At 29.1% G+C, this 17,341-nt stretch overlaps 1 protein-coding gene across 3 annotated transcripts in view; it reads left to right on the forward strand.

Annotated features, from left to right (window-relative positions):
• The window catches only part of LOC110282901 (very long chain fatty acid elongase 7), a 45,629-nt gene that overhangs the window by 15,940 nt on the left and 12,348 nt on the right, over positions 1-17,341 (forward strand). Inside the window, exons 1-4 of one of the 3 annotated variants that reach the window (XM_071186067.1) lie at positions 3,272-3,401; positions 9,527-9,632; positions 10,724-10,914; positions 15,083-15,160. In XM_071186067.1, the coding sequence (XP_071042168.1) occupies positions 9,596-9,632; positions 10,724-10,914; positions 15,083-15,160 (306 nt within the window). In that variant the 5' untranslated portion in view covers positions 3,272-3,401; positions 9,527-9,595. Of the gene's footprint in view, positions 1-3,271; positions 3,402-4,817; positions 4,869-9,526; positions 9,633-10,723; positions 10,915-15,082; positions 15,161-17,341 lie in introns of those variants that run through there. The other 2 variants (XM_071186095.1, XM_043047530.2) reach the window with 2 other exon arrangements.

Genomic DNA, 17,341 nt, shown 5'->3' on the forward strand with positions numbered 1-17,341 from the left:
ACCACAATATGGGATTAGTTATATGACGAACAAATTAAGATTTGTTTTAACTAAATTTTATTATTTAAAGAAAAAATTGTGTCCCAATTTTTTTAAAAAACATATATTATTCATGAGTAAACTCAATAGTTAGACATAGAGCCACAATATGGGATTAGTTATATGACGAACAAATTAAGATTTGTTTTAACTAAATTTTATTATTTAAAGAAAAAATTGTGTCCCATTTTTTTTAAAAAACATATATTATTCATGAGTAAACACAATAGTTAGACATAGAGCCACAATATGGGATTAGTTATATGACGAACAAATTAAGATTTGTTTTAACTAAATTTTATTATTTAAAGAAAAAGCTGTGTCCCAATTTTTTTAAAAAACATATATTATTCATGACTAAACTCAATAGTTAGACATAGAGCCACAATATGGGATTAGTTATATGACGAACAAATTAAGATTTGTTTTAACTAAATTTTATTATTTAAAGAAAAAATTGTGTCCCAATTTTTTTGAAAATCATATATTATTCATGAGTAAACTCAATAGTTAGACATAGGACCACAATATGGGATTAGTTATACGACGAACAAATTAAGATTTGTTTTAACTAAATTTTATTATTTAAAGAAAAAATTGTGTCCCAATTGTTTTAAAAAACATATATTATTCATGAGTAAACTCAATAGTTAGACATAGAACCACAATATGGGATTAGTTATATGACGAGCAAATTAAGATTTGTTTTAACTAAATTTTATTATTTAAAGAAAAAATTGTGTCCCAATTTTTTTTAAAAACATATATTATTCATGAGTAAAGTCAATAGTTAGACATAGAACCACAATATGGGATTAGTTATGTGACGAACAAATTAAGATTTGTTTTAACTAAATTTTATTATTTAAAGAAAACATTGTGTCCCAATTTTTTAAAAAAACATATATTATTCATGAGTAAACTCAATAGTTAGACATAGAACCACGATATGGGATTAGTTATATGACGAACAAATTAAGATTTGTTTTAACTAAATTTTATTATTTAAAGAAAACATTGTGTCCCAATTTTTTTAAAAAACATATATTATTCATGATTTCAGCACGGGAGTAAGAGGAGAAACGTCTCCGCGCTTGAAATTAAGACAACCCTTAATTGAGACAGTGAATTCTGTTTCAGTCACTTACTTCGCTTTATCCTCTGCTATTATACTTTTTGTAACTCTTGCTAATTAAATATTTTGCAGCAAAATTTTTCAAAAAGGACAAACTATTCTCTCAAAAGAGGGAAATATCAAATTAATGAAATATTTGATGTTAAAAAAATTTATGTAAATATTACAAAATAAATATTTTGGTCATGCGATCACCAAATAGCTACCTTGTTACGGATTTTTCACATCCTTCTCCCAAAAATAGCGAAATAGTATCGTCGGATACCACGTGATGAAGGCGGAGCCAAGTGCCAACTCCTGGTGAACGAACTATAGTTCTACTTTTTAGCTCATTAGAATTTTTTTGCGAAGCTCACCAGCTATCACTGCTATATTTCTAACGATACACTTGCTTCATTCTGAAATTACGGTGAAATAACTGTCTTTATGGCTAGGAATATTTTTACACTTACGGTTTCGAAATCGTTTAGAACTGGCGCTGTTAAAATACCGTGAATACAAAACTGTACAGTTTTGTAGCCATTTACCAGCACAGTTTCCAAAGCATAAAAAGGAACCGTAAACGGATATTCGAGGGTGCATTGTCATTTATGTGTGAATGATAGTTAAGTATTCATATAGTTCTGGATAACTGATTGAAGACTGCAAGACAGCTCTTCGTGTATTGCAGGAATTAAAGCATTATTGTAATATCAAAGCTAGGATTTGAACCCCTGCCCAGTCATAAGATTGACTGATTGGTCCCCTCAACTACAGTATGTACCCAACTCCACGGAACAAAATGGCTTTATAAAGTGGGCCTAGTTGGCGCGGATTGAATTTTGGTTGTTTAACCATATTAGGAAGAAAAAAGCAATTAATAAATGTTTTTCTCACACCTAACAGTTTGAATACCACTTTTTTTATGATTATTTGACAGTTTCGATTGAATAAGGTAAAATAACAATTAAATAAAATGCTATTTAACCATTTTTTTGCCGAGAAATTTTTAACAGTGTAATAATATCTTCCAAATTTAATTTTTTTCCTCTTGTGTTTAATGTTTTAAGTATAATTTTTTCTAGATGCTTGTATGAGGATACTACTTTACAGAACAAATCTAGAATTTTTCCGTTTTGTACTTGTTTCATGTTCTTGTACTAATGTGTTTCCCTTGTTTAATTTGATTTGAGGAAACTGTGTGTTTTTTTTTCTTTCTTTTTTGCAAGTATGTTTTGGAGGTAAACCCTAAAATATTGAAGAAAAAAATATCAATTTTTATCAAAAACACTATCAATTTAATTCAGTAAATGGTTATCCTATCGTATCTTATCAGTAGTTATCTCAAAGTTTTTTTTTGTCACGAGCGAAATCAGTTAAATAGTTTTTAAAAAATCAAATTTTAAAAATACGACTATTTTAAAATTTGATTTCTTGAAATCTATCTCTTGAAAGTTGCCCTCTTTAAAAAGTAACAAAATACATGTAATAGTACTAATTTTACTTTTAGTGAAAGTACCGTAAGTAAAAGTATGACTTTGTACGCTTGGTTCAACTGACATCAGAGAAAATGAAGCAGTATATAAAAATTTAAAATCATAGGCAATAATAGTCACATAATCTTATAATTTAATCTTCTTGACAAATAGTAAAATTGATATACAATGGACAGCTATCGTTTACACCAAAGTTTAAGTATATCAAGTATTTTAAAAATTACGGCTTAATGCATGAAACAATGAATAATAAAATTAAACGAGAGCAATTAAATTTTATAAACTGCTACGATTTCATTAGGAGCACATTTTTTACCGCATACGAAAATAAGTCCATTGTTTATTTCTAAAATCTTGTTCGAAAATCGTAAAAACTCTATAAAATTTCTATCTATAATCAAAGCAGTTACCATTTTCCTTGTATTTCAAAATAATTACAAGTTCATTAAATAATTAGTGTCGCTTTTTTTTTTATCTCGTCGAGGTTATTTTAATAAGGTAAAAATGAAACAGATTGTAAGAATAATTCTTCTAATTTTATTTCCCTGTTTGATTTTTTTCCGATTCAGCATTACGAAGCATTTAAAGTTTATAAATAGCACGTTTCTTTGCTCTTCGATAACTTTTTTCTCCTTTAACTCCTTTTTTTTCCATCATTGATTTGTCTTCGATTATTTGGAAAGTCTTTTTTTTTTTTAAAAAAAAGAAAATTAAAAATACGTACTAATATATTAATGAGACAATCAACACAGGTAAAGTCATATTTCTTTTATTTTTAATATTTTCATGTTTTTTATTGTTATTATTATCAATTTTATTTCATACAGTATACGGATTTTCATACTGCATTTAGTGAAAGAAAATGCGTCATTTTTTCAAAAGAAAAAAAATTAAGATTTTACAGAGCGTACAGTACAAATAGAACGTTTCTTTGCTCTTTGATAACTTTTTCCTCTTTTAACTCCTTTTTTTCCATCACTTAATTTTCTTCGATTATTTGGAAAGTCATATTAAAAAAAAAAAAGAAAATAATTAAAAATACGTACTAATATATTAATGAGACAATCAACACAGGTAAAGTCATATTTCTTTTATTTTTAATATTTTCATGTTTTCTTTTATTATTATTAATTTTTTTTCATACAGTATACGGAGTTTCATACTGCATTTAGTAAAAGAAAATGCGTCATTTTTTTAAAGGAAAAGAAATTTGAGATTTTACAGAGCGTACAGTACAAATAGTACGTTTCTTTGCTCTTTGATAACTTTTTTCTCCTTTAACTCCTTTTTTTTCATCACTGATTTCTCTTCGATTATTTGGAAAGTCTTTTTTTTNCGAAGAAACATAATCTATTTTAATCTCATTATTTTGTCAGGAAGAATAAATTTAGAGAACAATAGAATTATTCTCAACCGATAGATATTTTATTTCGTAATGTTAAATCCACATAAATCATTCTTATCAAAAAGAAATTACTTAATGATTACGATACAATACGCGTACAGCAATATTAATGGTTGTATTCATTGTACAGTCATGTGAGTATCTATGCGGATAAGTGTCAACATTTGCATTTTTTGCAAAATCAGTTATTATTCAATAACTTATTGTAATGAATAAGCAATGAGAGGTACATGCAATTTTTATCTTTTCTCCTACTATAGTCCTGCAAGTCAAAGGGTTTAAAAGTGTCCTTGATTTGATATTTAATTAAGTTAGTAGTTAACAGTAAAATATTTCAATTTTTATATATTTGTATATTTGATCCAATTAGTTGCATTGTTTTATAAACAAAGCTGGTAAACATAAATAATTAATTTTAGGTATTTAAGATGTGTTTTTTAATCATTATTCTATATGTTTCATTTTTCTTGTTTCGTTTTAAAATTTTTCGTTAAAAAGTAAAGTTTTAGTTTTTATCTGACGATCAGTTTAATCAAATAGTTTTAGATCCAAACACTAATAAATAGAATTTTATTACACCTTTATTAGGGGTCACAGTACCTTTGCAACAATTTTTTAAAATAAAGGTATAATCATTCATTTTGAGGAAGCTTTACGTGCTCATTTAAGTTATAATCAATAATTTATCTTCAAAAAATGATTAAACTGTTTAATTTTTTGTAAATTTTAAAAAAAGTTGAGAAAATTCTAAATTTTTAAATCCAAAAGAAAATTAAAAATACGTACTAATATATTAATGAGACAATCAACACAGGTAAAGTCATATTTCTTTTATTTTTAATATTTTCATGTTTTTTATTGTTATTATTATTAATTTTATTTCATACAATATACGGAGTTTCATACTGCATATAGTAAAAGAAAATGTGCCATTTTTTTAAAAGAAAAAAAATTTAAGATTTTACGGAGCGTACAGTACAAATAGTACGTTTCTTTGCTCTTTAATAACTTTTTCCTCTTTTAACTCCTTTTTTTCCATCACTGAATTCTCTTCGATTATTTGGAAAGTCATATTAAAAAAAAAGAAAATTAAAAATACCGACTTATATATTAATGAGATACTCAACGTAGGTAAAGTCATATTTTTTTTATTTTTCATATTTTTATGTTTTTTATTGTTATTATTATTAATTTTATTTCGATTAGAGTTTCATACTGCATATAATAAAAGAAAATGCGTCATTTTTTTAAAAGAAAAAAAATTAAGATTTTAAAGAGCGCGCAGTACAAATAACATGCTTCTTTGCTCTTTGATAACTTTTTCCTCCTTTAACTCCTTTTTTTCCATCACTGATTTCGCTTCGATTAGTTGGAAAGTCTTATTTTTTTTAAAAAAAGAAGAAAATTAAAAATACGTACTAATATATTAAGGAGACAATCAACACAAGTAAAGTCATATTTCTTTTATTTTTCATGTTTTTTATTGTTATTATCATTAATTTTATTTCATACAGTATACGTAGTTTCATACTTGCATATAGTAAAAGAAAATGTGTCCTTTTTTTAAAAGAAAAAAAATGTAAGATTTTACAGAGCGTACAGTCGGCAAAAGAAGAAAGATATCAACCCGAATAACTTTCGTTGTAATGATCGGATTTTCACTAATTAAGTGTCAATTAATCTTAATGGTTTCTGAGGGTGATCTCAAATATGCTAGTTAATTAGTGCTAACTAATAATTAAGTTACGAAATCAGACACAAAGACGTATTTTCTTTGAATATACATATATATATTTTTTTACATATTTGAAATCCAGTCCCTTGAAAGGGTGGGGGGTAGACAAAATTTCAAAAACGTTGGGTCGCAATAAAGATTTATATATTTGGTGATAGTTCAGAAAGCAGCCGAAAAAGAATATTTTAAGATAACCCATAAATTAACCCATAATTAAGTTACGAAATAGGACACAAAAACGTACTTTCTATGAATAAACATGCATTTTTTGTTACATATTAGGATTCTTGACCTTCAAAATATAGGGGGTAGCCGCAATCTGGGAAATATGGTCGCCATAGTTTGGTCAGGAGAGCGATCAAAATTTCGTACCCCTTAATGTTAATTTCACTTTTTACGTTTTTAGTCATATTTTTAAAACTAATAAAGCAATTCAAAGAAAATTGCATCCCCTCATAAAACTCATTTACCCAAAGATTATTTCGTGAAAAAAATAATTTTTAATAATTATTTATTATTTAATTAAATTAAGGATGAAAAAATTTTGAATTATAAGGTATGAATTTTTTTATTCCATATTAATCTGCACATTTTTCAATTGGAAAATCTAAAGTTTCAACTGTTTTTATTTATTAGAAGCTGAGAAAAATTAAAGTTAATCATTTTAAAAAAATAATTTGGCGTCAATAAAGAAATAATTAAATGGGGCGATTAATATTAAAATGTGATAAACTTGCGAGGAACTTGACTTCGCGCGCGTAGCTCGTTTTTATTTTTATTTCTTTCAAACTATAAAATACTATATTTCTTTTTTAGTCGCTTAATAATTTATTTGCANCTTGGTTTTGCGAAGCAAACCAAGCAAGAATTGCGAAGCAATTCTCCGGGGGTTGGCGAGCGTCAGCGAGCAGGGGGCGGAGCCCTCTAGTTGAATAAAAAATACTTTATTCAACGAATGTCTAGTTTTATAAAAACGCGCTTCTAATAGAGTATGATTATACACCAGATTGTGCTTATTTAATGTGATTATTTTTTATTTTTCGATTTTATTTTTCAATAACTGATACAATTTCAATAATATACATACGTATGCATAGATTTGGAATAATATATTTATCAATTTCTTGAATATATATTTTATAAATATTAATAAAAATAGGTAGTCAGCATTTTTAATGATCTTAAAACTTCGTTACTTCTTATATATCGCCTTAATCTTAAAATAAATTTGTAAATTATCTGTCTGCACTTGTTTCGCAGAATTATTTTTCTAACTTTTTAATAAAATTTTAACGCAAAATCTTATTTCATATGCTATTATACATATTATTTTCCAATAATACACTAATCAATCGTTTTAGTACTTTAATTTATGTTTTCCTTTAAAATAAAATTACTTTTTAAGTTATTGTTAAGTTTTTATTGATTAAAAACTTAGAACTATTGCCAGCTATCTGAGAATTAAATCTTGTTAAGAAATTAAAAATATTCTACTGATCACACACAATATCATTCGATGCAGAACAGCTGACTATTTACTAAGAATACTATTGCTTACGAAAAATGAAGATAAATTATTAATTTTCTTTTTTTTTATTGTTTCTTATTTATTCGAGTAATGAAAAGTAAATGCGTATTTGTGCATCGCGAAAAAATAAAACAGATTGTTTTGTTTTTTAAATGAACGAAAATGAACGAAGAATGCTATTTGCGAATCCTACTTATTTAAGAAAAACATGGAACCTAAATATTTGTCATAATCACAATAATATAAAAATGACTTTCACAATAAAATAAAAATGCAAGTAAAATTAGTGATCTAATATTGCGGATAAAATCGTGTGGGCTGACGAAAAGATTATATCTTTTATTTTCCGGACTTTTAAAAAAAAAAAAATTTCGTCCCTTTTTTCTTCCTGTTTTTTGTTATTTTTATTTTTTTTTAATTATTTTTCTTTTTTTCCCCTTTTGTCACTGTTCTGTAATTTTTCCTTTGTTTTATCTGCATTTTGAATCGAAAATCACTAGCTCGTCGAAAATCACTAGCTGCGATCAGTGAATGGGTGTATGGCCACCAAGATNTCATAAATCATAAATTTATAATAACTTAAGTAAATTTGGTTTCAGTACAGCATTTTTATACAGATAACATCTTTAAAAAAAATAAAAAATGTCAGATAATAAGTTCAACGTTTAAATTTTGAAATATTGGAAAATCAAAAATAATTTCATTTTCACTTCTTCATTTTAAATTCAAATTTTATTTTCTAAGTATTAAAACGAATACTACATATTTTCTATACCCAGAAAGCAGATCCAAAAATTCTCTTCTTGGTTGCCTATAGCAACAGAGGCGCACAATATTATGACGTCTCGTCCATTCATTCAGTTTCTTTATGGTTGTTTTAAATTGTTTCACTTTCTATGGCGAGGTAATTTGGCATTATTTTAAACTTTCGCCAAATATATAAACCTTTATTGCGCCCCAATTTTCGACCAAATTTTTTCAAAATTTTGTCTACTTCAAGGGTCAGGATCCCAAATATGTAAAAAAGATATATATTTACTCAGAGAAAGTACGTTTTTGTGTCTGATTTCGTAACTTAATTAATAGCTAGCACTAATTAATTAGCATATTTGAGGTCACCCCCTAGAACCATTAAGATTGGCACTTAGTTCATTTAAATCCGATCATTAGAACGAAAGTTATTCAGGGTGATTCGTTTTTTTTTTTTGCGGACTGTACATACACATACATCATAGTAAATGTCATTTTGGGGGTATTTAGAGCAAATAGGTAGTTTAAGAAAAGTATTAATGTATTAATTAAAGTAAGCAATGGCTCAGTTGCTACTTATGTTCTCGTGAATTTTTGAAATATACCGATATTATTACGGAACGCGAAATTCGAATCACGGATTCAAGAAATCATTCTTTGATACACTCGTTTTGCGTCGATATTCTCTTTAATCCATGCGGTATTTCAATCATTCTTTCGACAGTTATTGCTACAAATTTTCTCATTAAAAAAAAAAAATGTTACTTTTAATGTGACGATTTCATCGTTGCTTCGACTTTTTATTGTCAGTGCGACCGAATTCCTCGAAGTTTTTAAAATTACGGTTATTTCGCAGTTAATATTAATTTTACACGTAAAATTTAAATTACGCATTTAAATAATCATTTTTAGACGCGCTCACTTTATGCCGATATTATCGCAAACCCATGCAGTGTATTTTCGGTAGTCATTGATATTGATTTTCACGTGGTTTTGAAATATCCCTACATATTTCAGACAGTATGGGAAATTCGAATCACGCATATGAATATTTAATTTTTAAATAAATGATTCTATCGTTTTTTTTTATGATCTATCCCCCCGCCACTCCCATGGTGACAACAAATCTTGCTTTTTCTCTCATGTAAGTAAATTCTAATTTCTTATTGAAACGTGCTGCAGTAGGAAATAAAGCAGCTTCGCTGAAACTATAGAAACGGAGAGGAAAAAAGTGTGGAGAGAAGGAAAATCATTTAACCTCGAGACGCATATTCTACTTACGAAAATATAAATATGGTGTATCAAGAGGATGATGCACCTTTTCCTCTAACGAAAGTTCGAGATTAAGAATTAAGATCTGTAAAGGATTTATTTTTAATGTAATTTTTATATTCATTAAATTATTTTTCAGAAGCAATTGTTTTGTTAATATGCTAATCCAAACTACTTTTGTTTTTAGATTTGAAGCATATTTTCACTATCAAAATTTGGAAATTATTTTGTACCTAAAAGCAAATATCTTTGGAAAATGGAAGTGGATATTGATTACGTAATGAAAAATGGAGGTTTGTAACATTTTGTTTATACTTATGGAATATTCTTTATAGTACTTCTGTTGTCTAACTCAAAGCCTATATCTAATTAAGGAATAGATAAACTTAGAGGAAGGTATGAGTAAAGCTAAACAAAGGGTAAAAAATACGAATAGCACCCCATAAATGAGCATTCCATAGTTTCGGTTCTATAATGAAGAACCTTCAAACGGGTTTTAAACATAGATTGAAAAAGGAAAGCAAGTAAACCTGTTTCCTTGAGTAAAAAGATTGACTGATAGAGAATGGGGAACAAGTTCGTACAAGGTAATAAAACAATGGATGATAAAAAACAGTTATTAAAAAATCATTTAATATTTTGATTTTGCAAGTTTTTTTACGAAAGAAACATGGAATGAAAGTTTAAAATCAAGACATTAAATGATCTTCCATCGCATTAATTCTCTACATTTCTAATCATATGTCTGAGTTTTCTCCCGCTAAAATCATTTCCCCCTGACTTAGATTTCTGGGAATCTTTTGATATTACGTAAAGTTCTAGCAACCTAATTTAAACCACATGGCTGGGTGGCGCAGTTGGTTTGTCGTCGGCCTTCTGAGCCCAAGTCTGCGATTCGATCCCCGGCCCAGACACCGGCTTTTCGGGATGCAGAAAATCCTCAGCGGCCATGTCGTATGATTATGCGGCAGGTAAAAGATCCCTGGAGTGCCTTATTGACTCTTGGCGTTTCCGGCAAAATTAAATTCCTAGTGCACTTTAGCATTCAAATAGAGTCTCGGTGCTGCCATCTAGTGTGGCAGAAACTAGACGTCTAAATTAACATGACCAACGGTATTTCACCCATTACGGTGGTCCTGAAAGAGTGGATACCACCTCTGGAGAACGCAATAGGTCTGCTCATCGGGAAAAACTAATTGTGCAGCTCATTGAAAAAAAAAGAAAATTTAAAACCCTTCTAAAATCCCATTTTTTCCCAACTGTTTACAAATTAGTAATGAAATTTTAAAGGTACTTTTCTTTTTCTGTGTAACACATCCTGTTCCATGTATTAAGTCTGATTTAAGTCTAAGAGTCAAAACTAAACTAAAAACTTTTTTTTTAGATCCAAGGCTTAATTCATATCCTCTAATGCATTCCCCACACAAAACAATCGCAGCCACTGCCTTGTATCTTCTATTCGTGAAAATCATAGGACCAAAATGGATGCAAAACAGGAAACCATTTGAAGTCAGATATCTTATGATTTTATATAATTTCACGTTAGTCATCGGTAGCTTATGGATGTTTTTCAGAGTAAGTATGAAAATATTAATCTTTACTTTATAATTGCTGATTTAAAATTTTTCCGAACAACTTGCTGCGACATCAATGGACAGTTAGTTTAAATAATTGTTTTAAATCGTCTGCCGACTCTTGTAAATATAATAACTACAACTCTGGCTAGTTGCTAGGCAACCAAACGACTTTTTCTTGTTATTATTACAGAAAGCATAAAACCTTACTCCAATATTGAGTCGAAGTTTTTATTCTCCCGAAAATGATTGTACTAAAAACCTTTTTTCAATGAGGCAAAAATATTTCTGTTTCAAACCTTTCATCCTAAAAGGATTAAAAATGATTTTTTTAACTCTTTTTTTTAAATAAGTAATGCCACTTAGGTAAAATGGTCACTTAAGTTCATAATGACGTTTTAACTGACGTCACACTAGCGATAGGATCAAATTGCATTGTCCTATAAAATTTCATGACGAGGTGGATTTTAACTGAGCACACAAGAGTTTGCGAAAAGAAACCTTATAATTACCTAGATTTAAGATTATTTTGACCTTGAGAGTAGCTTCATTAAAGGATTTTTTAAAGCTTGAAAACCCTAACTCAACCTCGATTTAAGGTTTTTGTATAGAAGGTTGTTTTCAAAGGTTTTGAATTAGGGCAATGTGCGTAGAATAGAGAAGATTGTTAAAATCTCGTTTTAAGGTTTACACGTAAACCGCATATCAAACCTTTTTAGGTTTACATTATGAAAGGTTTTTGTTGAGTGAAAATAAACCTTATTTTGCTATCTGGGTATGTTATTTATGAAAAAACAAACATGTCAAACAACTATGATTGTGGGTGCATACATATTATGAGTGAACATACACTGGGGTAAGAAATGAATAAAATTTGCCAAGCTTGGTCGATTATCTCAAGAACTACTGGACCGATTTTAATGTAATTTGATATCTACATACACTGACACAATACAAGGCAAATAATCATTCAACAATTGTAATACACACGCATGATCGCGCGTAACACTCGTTGGAGGCGGAAAGTATGAAACAGTGGTTGCAGAATAAACAAAAAAAATTGGTTTAATAAGGGAGTGTGGTCCCCTCTTACAGATATACAGGTCTTGTAGAGTGATTTCATACTTGAAATAAGGCAGTTTATCGTTTCCTGTCGCAATTGTCCTGAATTGTCCAGCGGCCATTTCATACCTTTTGACCACAACGAGTGTTACGCACGATCATGCGTGCGTATTACAATTATTGAATGATTATTTGTTTTGTACTGTATCAGTGTATGTACTTATCAAATTTCATTAAAATCGGTCCTGTAGTTCTAGAGATAATCAACCAAGTCTGCAAATTCTCTTAATTTCTTATATCAGTGTATTTTCCCGAAAATGCTATCGTTTGAGTTAAAACTTTTGAATGATTGGCCTTTTAACTGTAACTACTTTTTATAAAATACACTCTATATCAAAAAAATCCATGCACCAAGAAGGAATCATCCGATTGCTTTGAAATTTCGTATGCATGAATGCTTTGAACAGATCCGGCTGGAATGATGCCGACTGGGGACGTATAGTCTTTAGTGACGAATCCCGCTTCCAACTGTGTCCTGACGATCATCGAAGACGTGTTTGGAGACGCACAGGGCAGAGGGGGGATCCTGCCTTCACTATTGCACGCCACACCGGCCCTCAACAAGGCATTATGGTCTGGGGAGCCATTTCCTTTGACAGCCGGANTTAATAACTAATTAAATTTTTAACATATCACTCTGAATTTTAATTTCTACACTTATTTTATCAATATCTATAATCTATAAAACTTTCAAGTAAATTGGTTAAAAATAAAAATATAAAAATTTGAAACCCCCTTGTCGCCTTAAAAACTTATTAATTTTATAATAAATATAAAGCTGGTAGCAAATGCAATCTTTTTTTAGCATTTTCTAGCGTTGTCTAAGATATTTCGATTAAATGATGGTAGTTAAATTTTTTCGAAAGCAGTAAATTGTAGTACTGCCAGAAACTAGGAGTTTCATGTTTGTCAAGCGAGAAAGACGGAAATTCACAAAACATTCAGGAAAAATTTCGATAATTTTGAAAGAACACAAAGGCAAGAAAATATATCTATGCATTGAAAACCTTAAGCTTGATATTAATGATAATATAAAACCATACATTTTCGAATGTTATGCAATATTAATATTATTATTCGAATGGGCAGAATTTTTAAATCATTCTCGTTAATGTAAGTCTCTCATCAAACCATCTCTTACCAGTATTTTCACGGATTTGGATTTTTGACCCCCAGAATATAGGGGGTAGTCGCAATCTGGGAAATATAATCCCCGTAGTTTGATCAGGAGAGCGATCCAAAGTTTGGAACCCTTTGTTGTGACATCAATGGACAGTTAGTTTAAATAATTGTTTTAAATCGTCTGCCAACTCTTGTAAATATAATAACTACAACTCTGGCTAGTTGCTAGGCAACCAAACGACTTTTTCTTGTTATTATTCCAGAAAGCATATAACCTTACTCCAATATTGAGTCGAAGTTTTCTTTTTATTGTCACGAAAATGCTTGTACTAAAAACCTTTTTTCAATGAAGCAAAAATATTTCTGTTTCAAACCTTTCATCCTAAAAGGATTAAAATTTTAGCTCTTTTTGTAATAAGTATTGCCACTTTGGTAAAATGGTCACTTAGGTCCATAATGACGTTTTAGATGACGTCACACTAGCGATAGGATCAAATTGCATTGTCCATGAAAATTTCATGACAAGGTGGAATTTAGCTGAGCATACAAGACTTTGCGAAAAGAAACCTTATAATTACCTAGATTTAGGATTATTTTCACCTTGAGACTAGCTTCATTAAAGGATTTTTTAAAACTTGAAAACCCTAACTCAACCTCGATTTAAGATTTTTATATAGAAGGTTGTTTTCCAAGGTTTTGGATTAGCGTAATGTGCGTAGAATAGAGAAGATTGTCACAAATCTCGTTTTAAGGTTTACACGTAAACCGCATATCAAACCTTTTTAGGTTTACATTATAAAAGGTTTTTGTTGAGTGAAAATAAACCTTATTTTGCTATCTGGGCATGCTATTTATGAAAAAACAAACGACATTAATATTTCCACAATGTTAATTGATGTATGACGAAGTGATGATTTCAACTATGATGCGGGTGCATATGAGGGAACATACACTTGTGTAAGAAATTAAGAGAATTTGCAGGCGAGGTCCCTTTAGAACTACTGGACCGGTTTCAATGAAATATGAAATTTACATACACTGATACAGTACAAAACAAATAATCATTCAACAATTGTAATACACACGCATGATCGTGCGTAACACTCGTTGGAGTCGGAAGGTATGAAACAGCGGTTGCAGAATAAACAAAAAAAAATGGGTTAATAGGGAGTATGGTCCCCCCTTACTGATATACAGGCCTTGCAGTATGATTTCATACTTGAAATAAAGAAATAAAGCAGTTTATCATTTCCTGTCGCAATTGTCCTGAATTGTCTTGCGGCCATTTCATACCTTCCGACGCCAACGAGTGTTACGCACGATCATGCGTGCGTATTACAATTGTTGAATGGTTATTTGTTTTGTATTGTATCAATGCATGTATATATCAAATTACATTAAATCCGGTCCAGTAGTTCTAGAGATAATCGATCAAGTCTGCAAATTCTCTTAATTTCTTACATTAGTGTATTTTCCCCCGAAAACGCTAACGTTTGAGTTCAAACTTTTGAATGATTGGCCTGTAACTACTTTGATTTTAACTGTAACTATTTTTCATAAAATATTATAGAAACGTTTTCATTAAAATTTCTCTATCGATAACTGCTTCGTCATTAAATAATAAATAGGAAAATTTATATTTTGTTTTACTTAACACCCAAGCTCAGCCGAGTACAACCAAATGACTGAATAAGCAAACCAATTTATTGAGAAACCAATATAACCCGTTTCAATGTTTTATTGCGAAATAAAACGCTTTATCATAATGAAAGAAAGTAAAATTCATTAAGTTATATTTAATTTCTGCATCGCCGAACACGCTCCCGTAAATCACATGAAAATAAATGCAATAGTAATTATTTAATGAATGCTAATCATTTTTAATTGATTTACAAATAAGATGTCTTTCTCTCATAATTTTGCAGTTTTCACTAATCTGGTTAACTACGTACAGTTGGCGCTGCGAACCAATTAATTATTCAAATGACGAAACTGCTGTAAAGGTAAGACATATTTTAGATATAATGAAATTTAGAAAAAAAATACTACAGTCCTTGCCCAAATTATTAGACGCAGTATAATATTCCATGTAAATTATCAGTTGATACTATACAGCTTTATTGTTTTCACGCGGCTGAAACCGGTTTGCATTTGTTTACGTTAGTGTATCAATTGGTTAAATTAGACGATACATAATGTAAATTTCACGATAGGATAAATTATACGATATATTATATAAATATAGAATATTTATTATATCAAGTATTATATTAGTATATAATAATAATTAGATCAAATCATTAGACGCACTGTAGTTTATTAATAATTACATGATTTGCACGAATTTATTGGCAATGCTTTTATATTTAAACGTACGTGTAATGGGTTTTTATTCAGGAAATTTTTCATATACTTATATACTTCCTATTTGTATTGTATTTTTAACGTATTGCATTACAATGTTAATCAATTGACACAGGAGTGTAAACAAATGCAAACCGGTTTCATCCGAGTAAAAATAATACAGCTGTACAATCTTAACATCACCTGATAATTAAGATTTTACGTAGAATTTTATAGTGCGTCTAATAATTTGGATATGGACTGTGGCCAGTGTGCAGACGATTTCAATGTAATTGTAATGATCCTTATTTTAATTTAATTGTCTACTGAAAGTTAGCATTTTTTCAAATATTTTCTTTTTTTTTTCAAGGTAAGAATTATTTGAAAAATAGTTATTAGATTGCACAACGTGGTGGTATTCAGCAAAGCAATCCTTATTTATTTGTTAACTAAAATTTACAGTCACGATACATTATTACATAATAATTAATATAATGACATAAATAATGGGAATTTATTTTTGCGCTTCAAATGTTTGGAGAGAGGTCATTCCCAATTTACTTCACAGTTGCGCCTTTGACAAAACTGGAAATAAAAGGAGTTTCAAATAGTCAAGATCTTCTGTCACTGGAAATAAAAAGATATATAATTTAATAAATTAATAAGTTAATATTTTTGCTCGCTGAAACATGTAATTAAGAAAGCAAGTTATGGAATGGAATGTAAATGACAAAATCGGCGAATTAAACAGACCACAAAAAGTTTGAGCCTTATCCATTTCCTCAGTTAACTTCGCTAAATTTCATTTTTAAACTCGTATTTTATATTACCCATTAGCAAAATGGGTCTTGGTTTGGATTTGATGGCGTGCACACACTTTTCAACTGTGCTCAAGAGTAATAGTATGCAGTACGCATGCGTCGTCATTGCATGCGTTCCTATGGCGACCGCTGCTGTTTTTCTTTCTATTTTCACTAGCAGGCATTTTTAATGTATTTGCATAATAATAATTTAAAGTATTTTTTATATTCTTTTTATTATTAACGAATAATTATCGGCTTGGCGGTGATTTTAAGATAAATATGAATGCTGAAGAAGGAAAAGTATTTTGTGACGTCTTGAAAAGCCAGTTTTCCATGTTATTGGATAGAAAAATAGTATATTAGTATACATATAACATTCTCCCAATTTCGCCCTTTGGGAGAATGTTATATATAATTATTATATTATATATACAATTATTATGTAATTATATATAATTATATTATGTAATTATTACATTAATTATTATATATATTAATTAATATATATATTATATTATTAATTGCTAAATCGTCAGTGGGTTAACGAGCCTAGTTACATTGTTAAAAGCACTGAACATTACACATAAATAGGTTATGACATTTGTGTGTGTAACTTACTCTGGTGGGTTATTATGATTTCATTAGCGTTTTCTTTTTCTGACTTAAATATTAACTTTCAGAATCCAATGTTCAATTTTTTACTTCATTTTTGACAAGAGTTGTATAAATATACAGTAAGGATGGTCATTGGATAACACCTATTATTGTGCATTTTCATTCATTATTTGATAGATAAACATATCTGGAAAATTAGGCATACATGCTAAGTTTTAGATATCCGCTATGGTGCTCTTTCTCAAATGTTCGGATTTAATTATTTTAATTTTTTTTTAATGTTGATAAATTATGGGGGATTTTTTGAAATTAGCATTTATAAAAGTTTGAAAAAGTAACGATTATAGACGTATTTTTTTTGCTGCTGAGCAATAAAAACTGTACAGTGGACTCAATGATTAATTTTGAACTAGGATAATAATT

Source organism: Parasteatoda tepidariorum, chromosome 1 (genome assembly GCF_043381705.1).
Source record: "Parasteatoda tepidariorum isolate YZ-2023 chromosome 1, CAS_Ptep_4.0, whole genome shotgun sequence".
NCBI lineage: Eukaryota > Metazoa > Arthropoda > Arachnida > Araneae > Theridiidae > Parasteatoda > Parasteatoda tepidariorum.